At 35.0% G+C, this 16,425-nt stretch overlaps 2 protein-coding genes across 3 annotated transcripts in view; one reads left to right on the forward strand and one right to left on the reverse strand.

The window, feature by feature from the left end:
- Positions 1-4,331, forward strand: part of LOC125776679 (uncharacterized) — a 125,356-nt gene extending 121,025 nt beyond the window's left edge. The window contains exon 2 of the mRNA XM_049450201.1: positions 4,219-4,331. The gene's annotated coding sequence lies outside the window, so the exon portion shown is untranslated. The remainder of the gene's footprint in view (positions 1-4,218) is intronic.
- The window catches only part of LOC105230161 (E3 ubiquitin-protein ligase hyd), an 87,462-nt gene that overhangs the window by 49,833 nt on the left and 21,204 nt on the right, over positions 1-16,425 (reverse strand). For both annotated transcript variants that reach the window (XM_011210774.4, XM_019991998.3), the window contains exons 6-9: positions 16,216-16,406; positions 11,193-14,567; positions 9,625-9,772; positions 8,660-8,893 (exon numbers count right to left, since the gene is read on the reverse strand). In XM_011210774.4, the coding sequence (XP_011209076.2) occupies positions 8,660-8,893; positions 9,625-9,772; positions 11,193-14,567; positions 16,216-16,406 (3,948 nt within the window). The remainder of the gene's footprint in view (positions 1-8,659; positions 8,894-9,624; positions 9,773-11,192; positions 14,568-16,215; positions 16,407-16,425) is intronic.

A 16,425-nucleotide genomic window follows, 5' to 3' on the forward strand; every position in this document is an offset into this window, starting at 1 on the left:
CACCCTAGCGTGGTTGTTGTTAGTAGACTCTTGACACTTTTGTTTGTTTCTCACTCTCTCGCACCGTTCTCATACTAACGTCTGCCGCCATGATGCCATCTCAGCTGATCACCATAACGTGGTTGTTGTTAGTGCTTGACACTTTTGTTTGTTTGTGGTGTTTTTTATTTTTTTTTTTCGTTTACAGCGATCAGTTTTACATCCATTGTAAAAATGAGTGACGTTAGTATCAAATGTGTTTTCTGTGGCGAAGAAACGTATGAAAAATCAAAAAGTTTACTCCACAAACTCTAAATAAGTGTATAACAGTTTTGGAGTATCGCAAAGCGAAGCTGGTTGTCAGGAAGTTCAAGAAGTTGAAGAAGTGGAAACCAACTTCGACGATGACTCGAATGACGAAAATTGACATGTTTTTTTATTTTATTCTTTCTATTTTTATATTAATAAATTATTAAATTTTCTATACATATACTATATATGTATACACCGTTTTTATTACATCCTGTAACAAAAACAAGAACCAAACAGAATTCTTCCACTTTTAAATCGTCAGATTAACGATATGCCTCTATATAATTGTCAGATTATCTTTTGGGAAGACTCTGACATCAAGTTCATCCCCCTGCATAAAAATCTGACGCGCTCGAGTATCTCAAGGTCACCTTTTTTTTTTTACAAGTTTTAGAATCAATAAATGACTTTTGTCCACGTCGAAATTGTCAGAAATTTAAATGGTACACTTTTTAGAGGTTCATTAACATTCGCTTAGAAAATCTGACACGCTCGAATAACTTATTTTTTTTTAATAACCTCTCATTACGGCCTTCAACCTTGAATTGATTGTCAGATTAATATACATATATCGACTATCAGAAATACAATGCGCGTATATATCATAAATGACGGACGCGCTTGAGTATTTTTATGTGACTGTTTTTTTTTACATTTTTGAAAATAATTACCCGCTCTTCTCCCCACTAAAATGGAAAACTTCACCTAGACTTTCTTTTTTTTTAACGTTATTCTGACAATCTAGTAAGTCTCCATGACGCTCCAGTAACTGCCAGGCTTCCCTACTAGAAACTGCGTATTCGAATATTGGTGTTGCGTATGTTCGAAAAGAGAAAATCCAAACAGATTCTGATCCATTGAAAATCGGAATTGCAAAGCAATTCTGACAGCCAAGCAATTGTGTCTTGGATTCCACAACCCCCCTGACAATCCCCGTTTTACATCAAAAACCGTTCAACATGGCGGCGCCGAAATAATGGTATGGGGTTGTTTTTCAAATAGTGGTATTGGTCCGATTCACTTAATTTAAGCCATCATGGATCAAAAGGAATAAGCCATTGATATGAGTATATCAACAGAATAATGACCCTAAACATACTAGCAAGTGCGCAAAAGAATGGTTTAGAGCCAACGGGGTTGAAGTTATGCGGTGCTTTGCTCAGTCTCCTGATCTCAAGCCGACATAAAAATTGTGGACCGATATCAAGAAGAGTAGCTGTTGAGAAACCAACTAGATCGAGAGATTTATGGCAGGTAGTGAAAGAGACTTGAAAAGGAATTCCAATAAAACGTTGCCAGATCTCATAGACTCCATGCCTCCATGCTGTGTTAAAAAATCGAGGCTTTTCAAAGAAATATTAATTATTTTATTATTCTGTGAAACTTTAGAAGCATTATAAGCACAATTTTTAGAACGGTCTTCTTTCTTCTTTACTGGCGTAGACACGGCTTACGCGATTGTAGCCGAGTTAACAACAGCGCGAAAGTCGTTTTTCTTTTCGCTAAGTGGTGCCAGTTGGCGATTCCAAGCGAAGCCTGGTCCTTTATCTTTCTTTTCCTCTACTTTCAGAGCTAGAGTGTTTACGTAGCCAATGTTATTTAATTCGCTGAACTATGTCAGTGTCGTCGTATACCTCATACAGCTCATCGTTCCATCGAATGCGATATTCGCCGTGGCCAACGCTCGAAGGACCATATATAATTCGCATAACCTTTCTCTCGAAAACTCGCACTGTTGCACTGCCTTACACTTTGTTATATCTCTTCATCGTTACGCTCAAACCATTTGGTACTCTAGATGAAACTACTTGTCTCTTATGGGTTTTGTGGACAACCATTCAAGGTTTTGTATCTGAGGGGTTTCTACTATAAGTATTTAGTAAAAGTCGCCAAAAAACGATAAAAATGGGGAAGACGGCAAGAATACACAGGTGTAAATTTAATACCCATTTTTATTTTAATAATTTTAAGTGTAAATAAAAAGAGTAATTATTAATCAAAAATGAAAATTCGGTTTTCACAAAGTATAGTTTTTATTTTAGCGTAGGACATACGTACAAAATTTAATTATTGAAGAAATATGCAAACACAATTTAAAAATTGGAAACTAGTAGAAATGTCACGCAACATTAATATTCGTTTTTTGTTTTTAATAAATTCTTGAAAAAGACTCAAAAAATTTTAAAATAAAACATATTAAATAATTAGCCGGTGTTTCTGTGACCTTGGAGCAATTAAAAAAAATTCCATGAGCGTACAATATAGTTTTATGTTCTCGATCGTTATCCTGATATCATTTAAAAGATCAAGTAAAGCTACAGAGATTGTCCGTTTTGATGCACTATTGAACAAAGTCTAATCTCACTTTTCGATTCGAAGTCTTACATATACAGATGCGTGCAACTAATTAACAACGACTTGTCCCTATAAATAACGATTTGTGTAAAATTTTTAAGAGTAAAAATATAATTTTATTTTGAATTATCTTCTATGAAAGTATGTTCAGATTTAGCTGACAAATTGTTTGGAAAAAATCCCGTTATTCTGAAATAGTTGAGGACTTTTATGCAATAGTGAGTACATGGTCGTGCATATAATTAGCAACGTGTGTAGAATTCTTAAGATTTCTTAGAAATTAGTTGTGTTCTGGTAACGAAATCTTTATATTTTTATTGAAATACGTTACTATTAAGAAATTAAATAATTTTAGTAAATAAAAATGAGTAAGCACAAGTCTTGTGATAAGGACACTAGGGCTGTTATCGTACAGATGTACAAGGATGGGAAATCTTACGGAAACATTGAAAAAACCCTAAATTTCCCCAAGCGGTTGGTTTTAGTTAGGTATTTCAACCAGAATAAAATGACAAAACAAGTTCCAAGAGAGAGGTCATAAATCTACTATTCGGAAGGACGAGTTAATTATCCGCAATTCAAAAAAAGATCACCAAAATCGGCAAAACAAATTCGAAATCTTTGGACACATTTGAAGAAAATAATTCGTTCCCATAAAGTTGGAAACTTCCAGGAATTATACTAAAAGATTAAGCAATAATGGAATAATACTCCAAAGGACATCTTGCCAAAGTTTAGTAGTCAATGCCTTTTAGATATCCAGCCGTGATTGATGGGTTTGCAACCAAATATTAATTTTAAACCCGAAAAAAAAATTATTTTTTCAATAAATAGAATAAAGTTAAATAGATCCCAGCTACAAATTAAAAGCACAAAAATTGCAAAACTTTTGTGTAAACCTTTTAATTAGCTAATTTTAGCACTGAGGCTAAGTTAAGTTGTATTTTCAATAATTTCCCTTTTTTTTTTTTAAATAAAGTATCGGAAATATTCTATATTCCATTACTTTGACAATAACAAACTCAACTGGAGATGCGTAAATATTTATATTAAGAATAAGTGAATAAGCTGATTAGATTAAAATTTATTCAAGAAAATATGTCCAATTAGCTATAATAAAATAGGCATGTATATAAGCGATTAAGCGATGAAAAGTCAGCCATAGACACTGAATATGTGGGCATATTCGGTATATGAGGGGCTGCTCAATTTTTTTTAAAGGGTGATTTTTTAAGAGCTTGATAACTTTTTAAAAAAAAAAACGCATAAAATTTGCAAAATCTCATCGGTTCTTTATTTGAAACGTTAGATTGGTTCATGACATTTACTTTTTGAAGATAATTTCATTTAAATGTTGACCGCGGCTGCGTCTTAGGTGGTCCATTCGGAAAGTCCAATTTTGGGCAACTTTTTCGAGCATTTCGGCCGGAATAGCCCGAATTTCTTCGGAAATGTTGTCTTCCAAAGCTGGAATAGTTGCTGGCTTATTTCTGTAGACTTTAGACTTGACGTAGCCCCACAAAAAATAGTCTAAAGGCGTTAAATCGCATGATCTTGGTGGCCAACTTACAGGTCCATTTCTTGAGATGAATTGTTGTCCGAAGTTTTCCCTCAAAATGGCCACAGAATCGCGAGCTGTGTGGCATGTAGCGCCATCTTGTTGAAACCACATGTCAACCAAGTTCAGTTCTTCCATTTTTGGCAACAAAAAGTTTGTTAGCATCGAACGATAGCGATCGCCATTCACCGTAACGTTGCGTCCAACAGCATCTTTGAAAAAATACGGTCCAATGATTCCACCAGCGTACAAACCACACCAAACAGTGCATTTTTCGGGATGCATGGGCAGTTCTTGAACGGCTTCTGGTTGCTCTTCACCCCAAATGCGGCAATTTTGCTTATTTACGTAGCCATTCAACCAGAAATGAGCCTCATCGCTGAACAAAATTTGTCGATAAAAAAGCGGATTTTCACATTTCGAACCGAACACTGATTTTGGTAATAAAATTCAATGATTTGCAAGCGTTGCTCGTTAGTAAGTATATTCATGATGAAATGTCAAAGCATACTGAGCATCTTTCTCTTTGACACCATGTCTGAAATCCCACGTGATCTGTCAAATACTAATGCATGAAAATCCTAACCTCAAAAAAATCACCCGTTATTTGTTGTTAAAAGAAATAATCAGAGAAAATTATAAATTATGTTATTGCCACCAAATTTCTTTCTAAAAGCAGCAAGAAGGTAATTGTGTCGAATTGATATTAGATAGTATGGATATACTTTTTTAAAATAGTATACTTGTAATCGCTAGGATGGAGTCATGCGAAGAAGTTCACGCACGTGAGGAAAGTTCTCTGATCGCCATTCACTTGGGAGTGACCAGAAACGATTCTATTACATATGACTCAAGCAGCTCACGACTTCCGTTCTTTGGCCAAGTATCCTCTAGGTAGCCTAAGAACATCCGTTCGAAGGCGAGCTAAAGTGAGAAGGCGAAATATCCCCTACAAAGGGTTGTGCGCTGGGTTTGGCACCCGCCACGTAAAACAACACCCCCAATGAAAATTAACAACCAGCCTCGGATGAGACACCCCTCCATAAAAAGGAGCGCAAGTTTGGTGTGGGATTCGTGGTGGGAGAGAGACTCTGTCGCCGAGTACTATCATTCACTCCACGCACTTGCAGACAGAAAAAGAAAGAAGAAAGGCCGAAATGCGTGATATGCTCGAAAATTCAACGAAAAAATACGGCGGCTTACAGAAGGTTTTAAGACCGGAGCATACTCTTGTAGAACCCCTAAAGGTGGTCTAGTCAGCGATGCCCAGGCATATTTAAATTATGGAGGGAACAGTTCTCCAGCCTGCTGAATGGAGAAGGTGAACCCGATTCGCCAATCGATGACGATGGAGCAGACATTCCATTGCTCGACCAAGAAGTTCGAATAGAAATTACCCGCTTGAAGAACAACAAAGCGGCGGGGGCCAATGGACAACCGAGCTATTCAAACACGGCGGCGAAGAACTGATAAGGAGCATGCATCAGCTTCTTTGTAAAATATGGTCGGACGAAAGCATGCCCAACGATTGGAAAATAATAGTGATCTGCCCAATCCACACAAAGGGAGATCCCAGAATCTGCGCCAACTACCGTAGGATAAGCCTCCCCAACATCGCGAATAAGGTTCTATCGAGCGTATTGTGTGAAAGATTAAAGCCCACCTCCAACAAACTGATTGGACCTTATCAGTGTGGCTTTAGACCTGGCAAATCAACAACCGACCATATATTAACCATGCGCCAAAACTTGGAAAAGACCCGTGAAAGGAGAATCGACACGCACCACCTCTTTGTCGATTTCATAACTGCTATCGACAGCACGAAAAGGAGCTGCCTCTATGCCGCGATGTCGGAATTTGGTATCCCCGTAAAACTAATACGGCTGTGTAAACTGACGTTGAGCAACACGAAAAGCTCCGTCAGGAACGGGAAGGACCTCTTCGAGCCGTTCGATACCAAATGAGGTTTCAGACAAGGCGACTCCCTATCGTGCGAATTCTTCAATCTGCTGCTGGAGAAAATTATTCGAGCTGTAAAAGTTAATCGAGCAGGTACAATCTTTTATAAGAGTGTACAGCTGCTGACGTACGTGGTGCTGATATCATCGGCCTCAACACCCGCGCCGTTAGTTCTGCTTTCTCCAGACTGGACAAGGATGCAAAAGACGAAATATCTCCTGCCATCAAACAAACTGTCGTCACACTCACGTCACTGCTGTCAGTCTGGAAATCCAATGCAGGATAACTCTTGCCAACAGGTGCTACTTCGAACTAAGTAGGCAATTGAGAAGCAAAGTCCTCTCTCGACGAACAAAAACCAACTCTATAAGTCACTCATAATTCCCGTCCTGCAATATGGTGCAGAGGCTTGGACGATGACAACTGATGAGTCGACGTTGCGAGCTTTCGAGAGAAAAGTTCTGCGAAAGATTTATGGTTCTTCGAGCGTTGGCCACGGCGAATATCGCTTTCGATGGAACGATGAGCTGTATACCTCATACGACATTGACATAGTTCAGCGAATTAAAAGACAGCGGCTACGCTGGCTAGGAGATGTTGTCCGAATGAACGAAAACACTCCAACTCTGAAAGTATTCGACGCAGTACCCGCCGGGGGAAGCAGAGGAAAAGGAAGACATCCCCTCCGTTGGAAGGACCAAGTGGAGAAGGACCTGGCCTCTCTTGGAATATCCAATTGGCGCCACGTAGCGAAAAGAAGAAACGATTGGCGCGCTGTTGTTAATTCGGCTATAATTGCGTAAGCGGTGTTGTGAATGATTCATATGACAAATAATCCCTCTCAAAAATTGAAATATATTTTATTGATTTTTAAAACTTGAAAGACAAGTAAATTTATTTTACTCTTTCATCCCTATGAGAGAAGGTGCTAGATAAACATTTTACTAAAAAATTTCGTTGATAATCTTTATATCTTTATAAGCAATCATATATTTGAAAAATATATTGTTATAACAAAGGTACAATATCTCCTGAAACTTCGAAACAAAAATGTTGCAAAATTCAACCGTTGAGACCTCATTTCCTTTTGTGTCTAACAAAAAAGTGCTTTCGCCGTGACAGCATAACTTATTATTGGTTCATACAAAATTAAAAAACTAAGCTTATTCCGTTAGTACATATCTAAATCTCATTTTTGAACGTACGAAATAAAAAAATATTAAAATTTTCCTTTTTTTCTCAGACTTTGAACAAAAAATCACATTTTTTGGACAAAAAAATAAGTTGTAATGAAACAAGAAAAATTCTTCATTCAATAACTAGATAATGTTATTTTAAAAACCTGTACACAATACGAATTTAATCAGTCGATGACTTTTCGAGAAATCGTGTCCACTGACTTCAAAAACACAGTTTCGAGAAAAACACGTTTAAAGACTGGGCACTTAGCGCAGCTATCCTCGAGCGCACAAGTTCTCAAGAAATTATTACTCAGATCAACTTTAAAATTTAGGACAATATTCGAGGGGTATTGTACATAGAATTTAATAAAGCAAACAAAAAAAACCGATTTTTTGAAATTTTAAAACCCACCTCACCCCTTAACTTAGATGATTCACTAAATTTACGCAATCATGTTTTTCAAAATAAGAAAAGTATGTATAATTTGCATTAATCTAATTCTAATAGCTGGATCAGCGAAAAATGCTACTCCCTTCCTCAGTTGCCGTCCGTAGCGAGCAAAATGTGTTAAAAGTTCAGCACGTAGGAAAAACGCAGAAATCAGCCATTTTTGTTTGTTTTCATTTGAACAATGTTGCCATTGCTCAATACGCATATATATGTAGTTTTGTACACATCTATGTTTTTAATTACAATTTTTTATAATGTAAAATATCAAAACTGAAAACAAACTATTAAAAATAGTTTCTATATTTATAAATAATAGCATTCGACTCTGATTTCGAGTTATTTTAAGAAAATTTCAAACATATTGACAACTTTTATAATTACTACAGTATATCGAGATTAGCAACCCTGCGTTGTGAGAGCAATCGTTTGCCGTTTCTACGGCAAAAATCCAAATGCCGTGGATTCGATTAGGCTTATCAGGTTTTTGCTCCCGTAATATATTCATAAACTATGTTTTTAATATTGTTATTTTTAGTCTCTAATATTCTATACTTTTATTATTTCCTAATAATTTTGCGTATCGCAAATATTTCCACTGAACAACTCTTCTTGTGAATATTAGGATTTTATGAAACAAATTCCATATATGAACAATGACCCCTTCGACCATTATGTAAATTGTGCACTTAAAAATCAGCAATACTGTTTTTACCATTTTAACCACTGTTATAAAAATGACAACATGATTTACTCATTTTTATGTTCTTGATTGCGCAGTATCAAACGAAATGCGCGAAAATACTTATGACAATTTCTTTTTGGAATACTTGAATATTTAAATTAAAGAATTTCTTCAAAATTCACCTGTTTCCGAACCAATTGTTGCACCAGTTTGTACGCTCCTTTGTGCATCTTGATTACTTTGATTGTCATCAGAATCAGATTCAGTTTCTGGATCGTTAAATGGAAAATCATTATCACTTTCATCGTCCTGAAGAACTTCTTCATTTCGAGCAGAATCTAGAATATCCTCTTCTTGGCCAAGATTACTGTTGCCCCTGTTGTTAGCTTCATCACCCTCTTGAGCATCTCGTAAAACTATAAATATAAATTGGAATTATTAGATGTATAACTTATAAAATTAAGCTTAAAGAAGCTATTCATATACACTTGTTCGCAACAAACAGGCATTGGTGTGTTCTCGTACTCTTGCATATTTTTGTATTTCGTGACATTTTGTGCAAGAGTACGAGAAAAACCCAATGAAGAATTGTAGCAACTTTGAACGCGAATGAAAAATTAATATACTGCATATTTTTTGTTGTTGTCATCGGAAAACTTTTCTGTAATATGTACAAAGCTTATATTTAATCTAATTTATAAGGATTTAGTACCTATATCAAGATATGCCTTTATTTAGGAAGTGAAGTACAGTAGTCCAAAACTTTGATTTGATTATGTAATTTTTCAGTAAAATCTTACTTCCTCCAATTACAGAAAAGCTGCAATCGCTGCTACTATATTCCAAATTTTTTTTAATGAATTTGTAATGCATATTTTGTGTTTGAAAGAAATTTTTAGTTAATCTGGTTCAAAGAATAAAAATCATCAGGTATGTCGAAAACTGCCTTTGAAAACGATAATCCAATGATTCTGTGGCATCACTGATAATCAAAATGAATTTACAAATCGAACAACTAAGCAAATCTGACTTGGGTGCCTAACCTATTATATTCAATGGTTCATATATTTTGCATAGAACAAAAAATATGTCATCTAGTTAAAAAATAATGGTAAAATCAAATTTATAATAATTTATTTTTTCTTACCATCTATGTTGTCAATTGAAAAATTTGATTGAATATTATATCCAGGTGCAACTGATTGATTCTCCTCATGACTTGATGTAGGTTCTGCTAATGATTCAGTAGCGGATGAGGGGGCCAGAGGTTCAACGCTAAATAAATCATCCGAGCTCTAACCGAATATATTTTAAAATTTTTTTTATTTAGATTATATTAAAATGTGGCAACAATTGTGTGTACTATTTTGTATAAGTTCAAACGCAAATATATCACAACAATAATTAATTGTTTTTACATTAGGTGAATTTACTTTTACTTTCATCAATATTGACCAACAACTTAATGTGTCAGGAATACACTGAGGTTATGTATTTTTACGTCATATACGGCTTATTTTCAATTACAACTCAACTTTACTAAAATTTGAATTGTATATTTTACCTTTTTTACTCTTGCAACATTTTGCTACACCTAAAACTAATGGAATTAGATATAGGGCTATATCTTAATATATAAAAATCACGTGTCACATTGTTTGTTTGCGATGGACTCTTAAACTACTGAACCGATTTTAATGAAATTTTTAACACTGTGTGCAGTTTGGTCCAACTTGAAAGATAGGATAGTTTATAACTCTCCTTATAGTCGCATTATTTATTTATTGCAAATTATTTGTTTATTATTAGCAAAGAGCTATCCACCAGTTGGTGGCGCTAAGAGCGGTATTGAGTGCGGTATGTTACAGTAGATGGCGCTACAAACATTAAAAACATTAAATGAAAATGCGTTGTTTGAAGTTTATATTATTTGTGGTAAAGTTATACGAGTCTATGACTTCCAATTCCATTGGGCGGGGCGAAGTTCGCCGGGTCAGCTAGTATGTATATATAAATGATCACAAAGATGGGACGAATTGAAATCCGAGTGAGCCTTTGGGTCCGTCCGTCAGTTCAAGCTGTAACTTGAGTAAAAATGGAGATATCGTAATGAAACTTGATATATAAGTATCGGATCACTCTTACGGCTACAAAACGCCATTAAACGTAAACTTATAATGTGCCATAACTTAGCACTAAATTAAGATATAGAACTGTAATTCGCTAAAAAAGAACGGAGTAGCAAGGGGCACCTGTGGGCTAAAAATTTAGGTTTCATGTATATTTCTCAGACCTTTGTAACCAAAATAACCAAATTCGTTAGTAATTAGAGTTAACAATTACATATATATCTTAGAGAATTCACGTCTGTGGAAATTTACCTTTCCCTCGATTAGAAAAAAAAGCAGAATGCATTTTTATTTCAGATTATAAAACTGCAAAACACCATTATTAAAAATGCTTTCAACTGATCATTTCCTCCAAGTATTGTCGAATGAGGAGCACATCAGCTTTGGCACCAAAGTTGTCCCCGTTGTTATATGATATATATATAAAATTTAAACATTAATTAAAATTTATGGTGATAATTTTTTCTTTCAAAATCATAAGTCTTTTAAGCCAAAATCGTCGAGTTGTAAAATACATATATCGGGTGTATTTATGTCACATTAAAATGTCTTTCAATTTAAATACATAAAAGTGTAAAATACTTACATCAATACTTGTAGAAGACATAGTAAATGGAGCCGTTGGTCGAACAATGCCAAGACGTACTGGTGCAATAAGAGATTCAGATACCTCACACAATTCTTCAATAGAAATTTTATATAGAGATTGAAAAACTTTTACACAGCTTTGAATATGTTTGTTCGAAGCTAAATTTGATTTTCTTCGTTCTGGATTCGGCATTTTCTCTAAACTGAAAATAACAAAGACCCGTACTACGGACCGTACAAACCGACGTGCAACTGATTCGGCTTCTTCTCGACGACCTGCAGTGGTATCGTCCTGCATTTCACGCAATAATGTCATCAAAAGGGTATCCAGATGATCTCCACTACACTTAACAAATAAATTGTGGGTAAATTTATCTAAAAGCGTAGATCCCTGTTGGTTTAGAACATACATATTATAACTCTCAGTATTCAATGCATCTACTGAATTAGGTTGCGATTGGCAGTTTTCAGTTTTATCAGCACCGGTCATAATCATGGCTCTGACTGCGTGCCAATCAATTAATAACCGTTCTAGTGCTTTACGAGCAAATTTTGGTGGTTCGAGGTCATGTTCTGGCATATCTGCGTCAAGATCAATAGCAGAAGATTTACGTGATGTGCCACTACCTGAACTACTGCCCACATTTCTTACACGAGCATTAGCACGGTATTGTCTTTGTTCCACTGTCTGTCGGCCAACAGTCTGTATTAAAAATAGTAAAATTGATTCACCTTTTGAATTGAACCTCGTTACAAGATCAGTACAGGAAGCTAATTTGCACAAAAGAGCAAACCGTTTATTTTGGTTTCCAGCGATAAGTGCTTTACATTTACACTTTTCCCAACAGTCACAATAAGCTGTCGGTGATGTTCGTTTTAATTTACAATCATGACCTTTGTGGCATACACGTGCACATTCTGTGCAACAACATAGTGATCCAGTTAAACCACATGTTTTACATTCATAAATGTTCTGGTTGATATGATCTGCTCCAGTCCATGTAAATGAACAAGTATCGTTGTAACAAATAACATATAAAGGAGATTGATCAGGGGGGGATCCAGGCGGAAATATCATAGAATTTTTAAGCGAAGCATCCTTTTCTGATAAACTTAGAATTGTATTTAAAAGTATTATACCAGCTTCATAGGCACGAGTGTACACTGATATCATAAATGGGGTTCGGCCTTGAGAATCCTTGAAACTTAGCATTTGTTGTAAATAAGGGCGAAACGCAACTGATGAACACATTTGTTGCAAAATCAAAATTGCATGCTCTCGACGCTGTGTAGGTTCGAAAACGTAATTTGGTGTAGGTATACTTGCGGAGGAGGTAATGCTTGATACATTGCCAGATGCACCCTTTGAAAGATTATCTTCAACATCACTCGTGGTAACGATATCGTTTAAAGTTTGACTAGTGCTGGTCCCATCTATTGACCACTGTGGTATATAAAGATGATCCTCAACCGTTCCTATCCTATGAGCCGGATTATTTTGCTCTGATTCAGTATTAATCAAGTGATTCATCATTTCTCGCAAACTAACGGAGCGGTTCTCTCTCATATTTACCGTAGAGTTCATAGTTGACGGCGGCCCAGCATTGGCTGTAGTTATACTATTGTTTATATCCAAATGTGTGGTAAGATTTGGACAGTTAGAAAAAACTGTGTTAGCTAAAGGTGATGATCGGTTAAATATTTCTTTTCCTGAAATATTTCTTTTCTCGTCTGCTTCCCTATTGGATGTGGGGGCAGATAAGGCAACACATGCATGGAAAATGTTACGACCACCATCACAACGTTCCTCTGTGATAGGCACAATTTCATTGCGTTCGTTCTTTTCTAAACGACTAAGGACAGCAAAGGCATTTTTGATGTCACATCTCAAGATATGGGGCATTAGTTTCTGTGTCTCAAAAACTAAAGCCGTTAAACACAATTTTGACTTAAGATTCCCAGCTGAAGAAAATGGTATCATACTCATCGAAACACTTTTAACCGGCGGTAGATCCAGCCAATAGGGATCTTTTATTGACCCCAAGCAATCTTTAGCAATTGGATAGAGAGCACGATTTCCATCACAAACTAAAATATTGCTAGTACTGACCCCGCTGTCATTATTACAGAATATGTTAATATTTTTAGGAGTAACACCTAAAAACGATAAACTATCTGTAGGAAACTGACAGATTTGTTCTTGTTTGCTGTTATATAGATTATATAGACTGTAGAAAAGTTTGCATCCATGTTTTTTTATAACATGAACTCCCCGAACGTCCACTGTCATAGTTAATAATTGATATCCATTTGAGTCATTTATATTGACTTTTCTCGGCATCTTTTGCAACCAGTCCAATCCACGGGAAGCCATATTTGTTTTATAAATCTGAACATCTTCGCGGCGTAAAAGTCGACACTGTTGCCAATCATCGTCTTTACCTTCACTATTATTACTACAAACAGAACTCGTAGATGTTGGAGAAATCGGGAAACGCACCGCCACAAAATCGCCATCTACTTTTAATACTTTTCCAATCGGTCCAACTTTATCCTCAACAAAAACAACATCTCTTAGTTGCCACAATTCTTCATCTTTTTTGTTTTCTACATCATCTTTCGCAGCCATTCTCTTTGCTCGCTTATGTGAATTGACACTGCCAGTATCACTACATGTACTTGATGCTGGTGAAGGAGGCGGAGGCATATCAATTCGATCCGTTGTTTCTTTGGTGGAACTTAATGATTTAGTCGTTGATTGTGTATTTACTGTGTTTGGTATATGAGCCTTTATATAATCCTTTTCAGTATTTATTGAGCTACAGGTGCCTAGCTGTGATTTTTCAACACTCGGTTGCGGAGTTAGTGTAATTATTTTAAATCGACAAACATCGCTAAGGTCCCAGACTGAATTCTGTAACTGACCTATCTTTGGAATGCCGTTATAACATGTAAAACCAATAGATCCTGCTTGATATATGGGACATTTTTTCATTATCACTTGAGTTCCGACAGTAATATCAGAGGATACAGATTTAAACGGTTTTTTAGACTTTGTTCGAAATTTATCCCATAAGTAACGGCGTTGATCAAATGGTAAAACACCCCACCAATAAACATTGTTGCTTTCAGTCCTTACTGCTGTATATAAGGAACAAACATTAATCGATGCTATGGGATCCATAACAAATTCGTTAAACATAATTGTTGGATGCTCAAGTTTCGCTCCTAGATATCCTATTTGTTCGTCCATCCAAGTTGCAACACGCCCACTCTCTGTTACCACCGAACAACGAATAAAGTTCGCTGAAAGTTGTCCCACTTTTTCGTTTATATTGAGACTTATTGTTTTTGGATGATAAGCATGCTCCACCTGAAATAATTATAAACAATATAAAAACTTTAATAGCATATACATATGTATGTGTAAATTAATTAAACGTTAAACGCTAATTAATTTTTTTAATACCACATAGTGGACTGAAAAAAAATTATCACACAAATCGGATTTAACAATAAAAAATTATAATGTTTAAAATTCCGAAACGGACAGTTAGTTAGACCCGGCTGTTACGGAATTGTTTTTTTATTGATGGCAAAAAATGTTTAATCCCACGTACCGAAAAATTATTATTATAGTATTAAAGAAATATTAGCATTTTTTCGAGTTTGAGAGTACTTCACTCAATTTAAAAAATAAAGTTTTTAAACCCAAAAGTCTGGACGTGTCGCGTCCACCGAGTTTGGAGGTCTGCCTCCGGAATGTTTTAATTAAAACCTATTTTCTTTTTAGCGCATTTAATAATATTACAAATAGTTCAAAGTTTAATTGAAAACATTTCTTCTAATTCCTTAGCTGTTTTTCATTTGTTTTAATCTAAATAAACTAATTGAACAAGATTTTCACCAGCGTGTTTTCCAGGCATTGCAATTCAAAGTCTGTAACATAAATATTATATATAGAGATTTCATAGCAATGCCACACATGTGCATAAATTCGAATTTGAAGACCCGTTTTAGGCTGCTTAGATTTTCAATGAATTGTGTTTCCGTTTTGCAAAGAGTTAATTGATAGCGCAATATTTGCGGAATTTTATTATTATTCTTCATGACATTTATAAAAACTACTTAGATCAATTAAATAATAAAGAAATTATAAAAAGGTATCATAGTTCATGAAATATGAATTTATAAATAAATTTGTGTTCTTTTTTTATTTTAAATATAATTGATTGACAAACTGCATATAAAAATTACGTGTCACATTATTTCCCAAACCACTGAACCGATTTTAGTAAAATTCAGCAAACTGGGCTCAGTTTAATTCAACATATAAAATAGAATGCTTTTATTTCAATTACGTTAAAAGTAAAACAATTCATAGATAAAAAATATATGTTTTCGAAATTCAAAACAAACTAAAATAAAATGCAATGTAATGTGTGTAAATTGAAAAGGTAGTATTTTTTATTGAACGCACAATGTGGAACCGGTAAGACTTCGAGTTCAATCCTTTAGATTCGATACCGGAAATAACATTTTCGTCAGTGCCCCGTGAACCCTCAATATATTTTACTTATATATTTTGAGAAAAAATTAATGTCATTTTACATATGTATGTATATTTTTTGTTGACGCTAAAGAAATGATGCGATCTCAAAAAATTTTAATTTTCAAATGACAGCTGAAGAAGCTTAATTTTGTATTAAATTACAATATTAGAAGCAATTAAACTTATGAAATATAGTAATTCACAATGAAAATAATTGTAGTGAATTGTTGCAGAAATAAATTTGCAAAAAATTGTTGTAAAGCACTGGTATACGCGTGGCTGGATCTTCTAGTTATGATATAATGTATTTAAGCTTATATACGAACTGCCTACAAAAGTCTGTTAAAAACAAAATTTTTATCAAATACGACGCATGTGCCAAAGTATTTCAATTCACTTCAGTTAATGATTTTTTTACTTGCAACTCAAAATTAAATATTCTATATATCTATATCTATTTTAACCTTACCTCTGATTTGTAGGGTTCTAATTCTGACCATTTCCACTGATGTAATTCTCCATTTTCTGAAAGCGCAATAAACTCGGAATATAATGCTCCTATTGTTTTAAATTTTGTGAAGCCATTTTTATCCGGCCAAGGTTGCAATTCTTCCGAAATCCAAAGAGGAGAACTGGATGAAATGTCTCTCTTTCTCAAATCTTAAATGAAATAAAAGCT

The sequence above is a fragment of the Bactrocera dorsalis genome, chromosome 2 (genome assembly GCF_023373825.1).
Source record: "Bactrocera dorsalis isolate Fly_Bdor chromosome 2, ASM2337382v1, whole genome shotgun sequence".
NCBI classification, from domain to species: domain Eukaryota; kingdom Metazoa; phylum Arthropoda; class Insecta; order Diptera; family Tephritidae; genus Bactrocera; species Bactrocera dorsalis.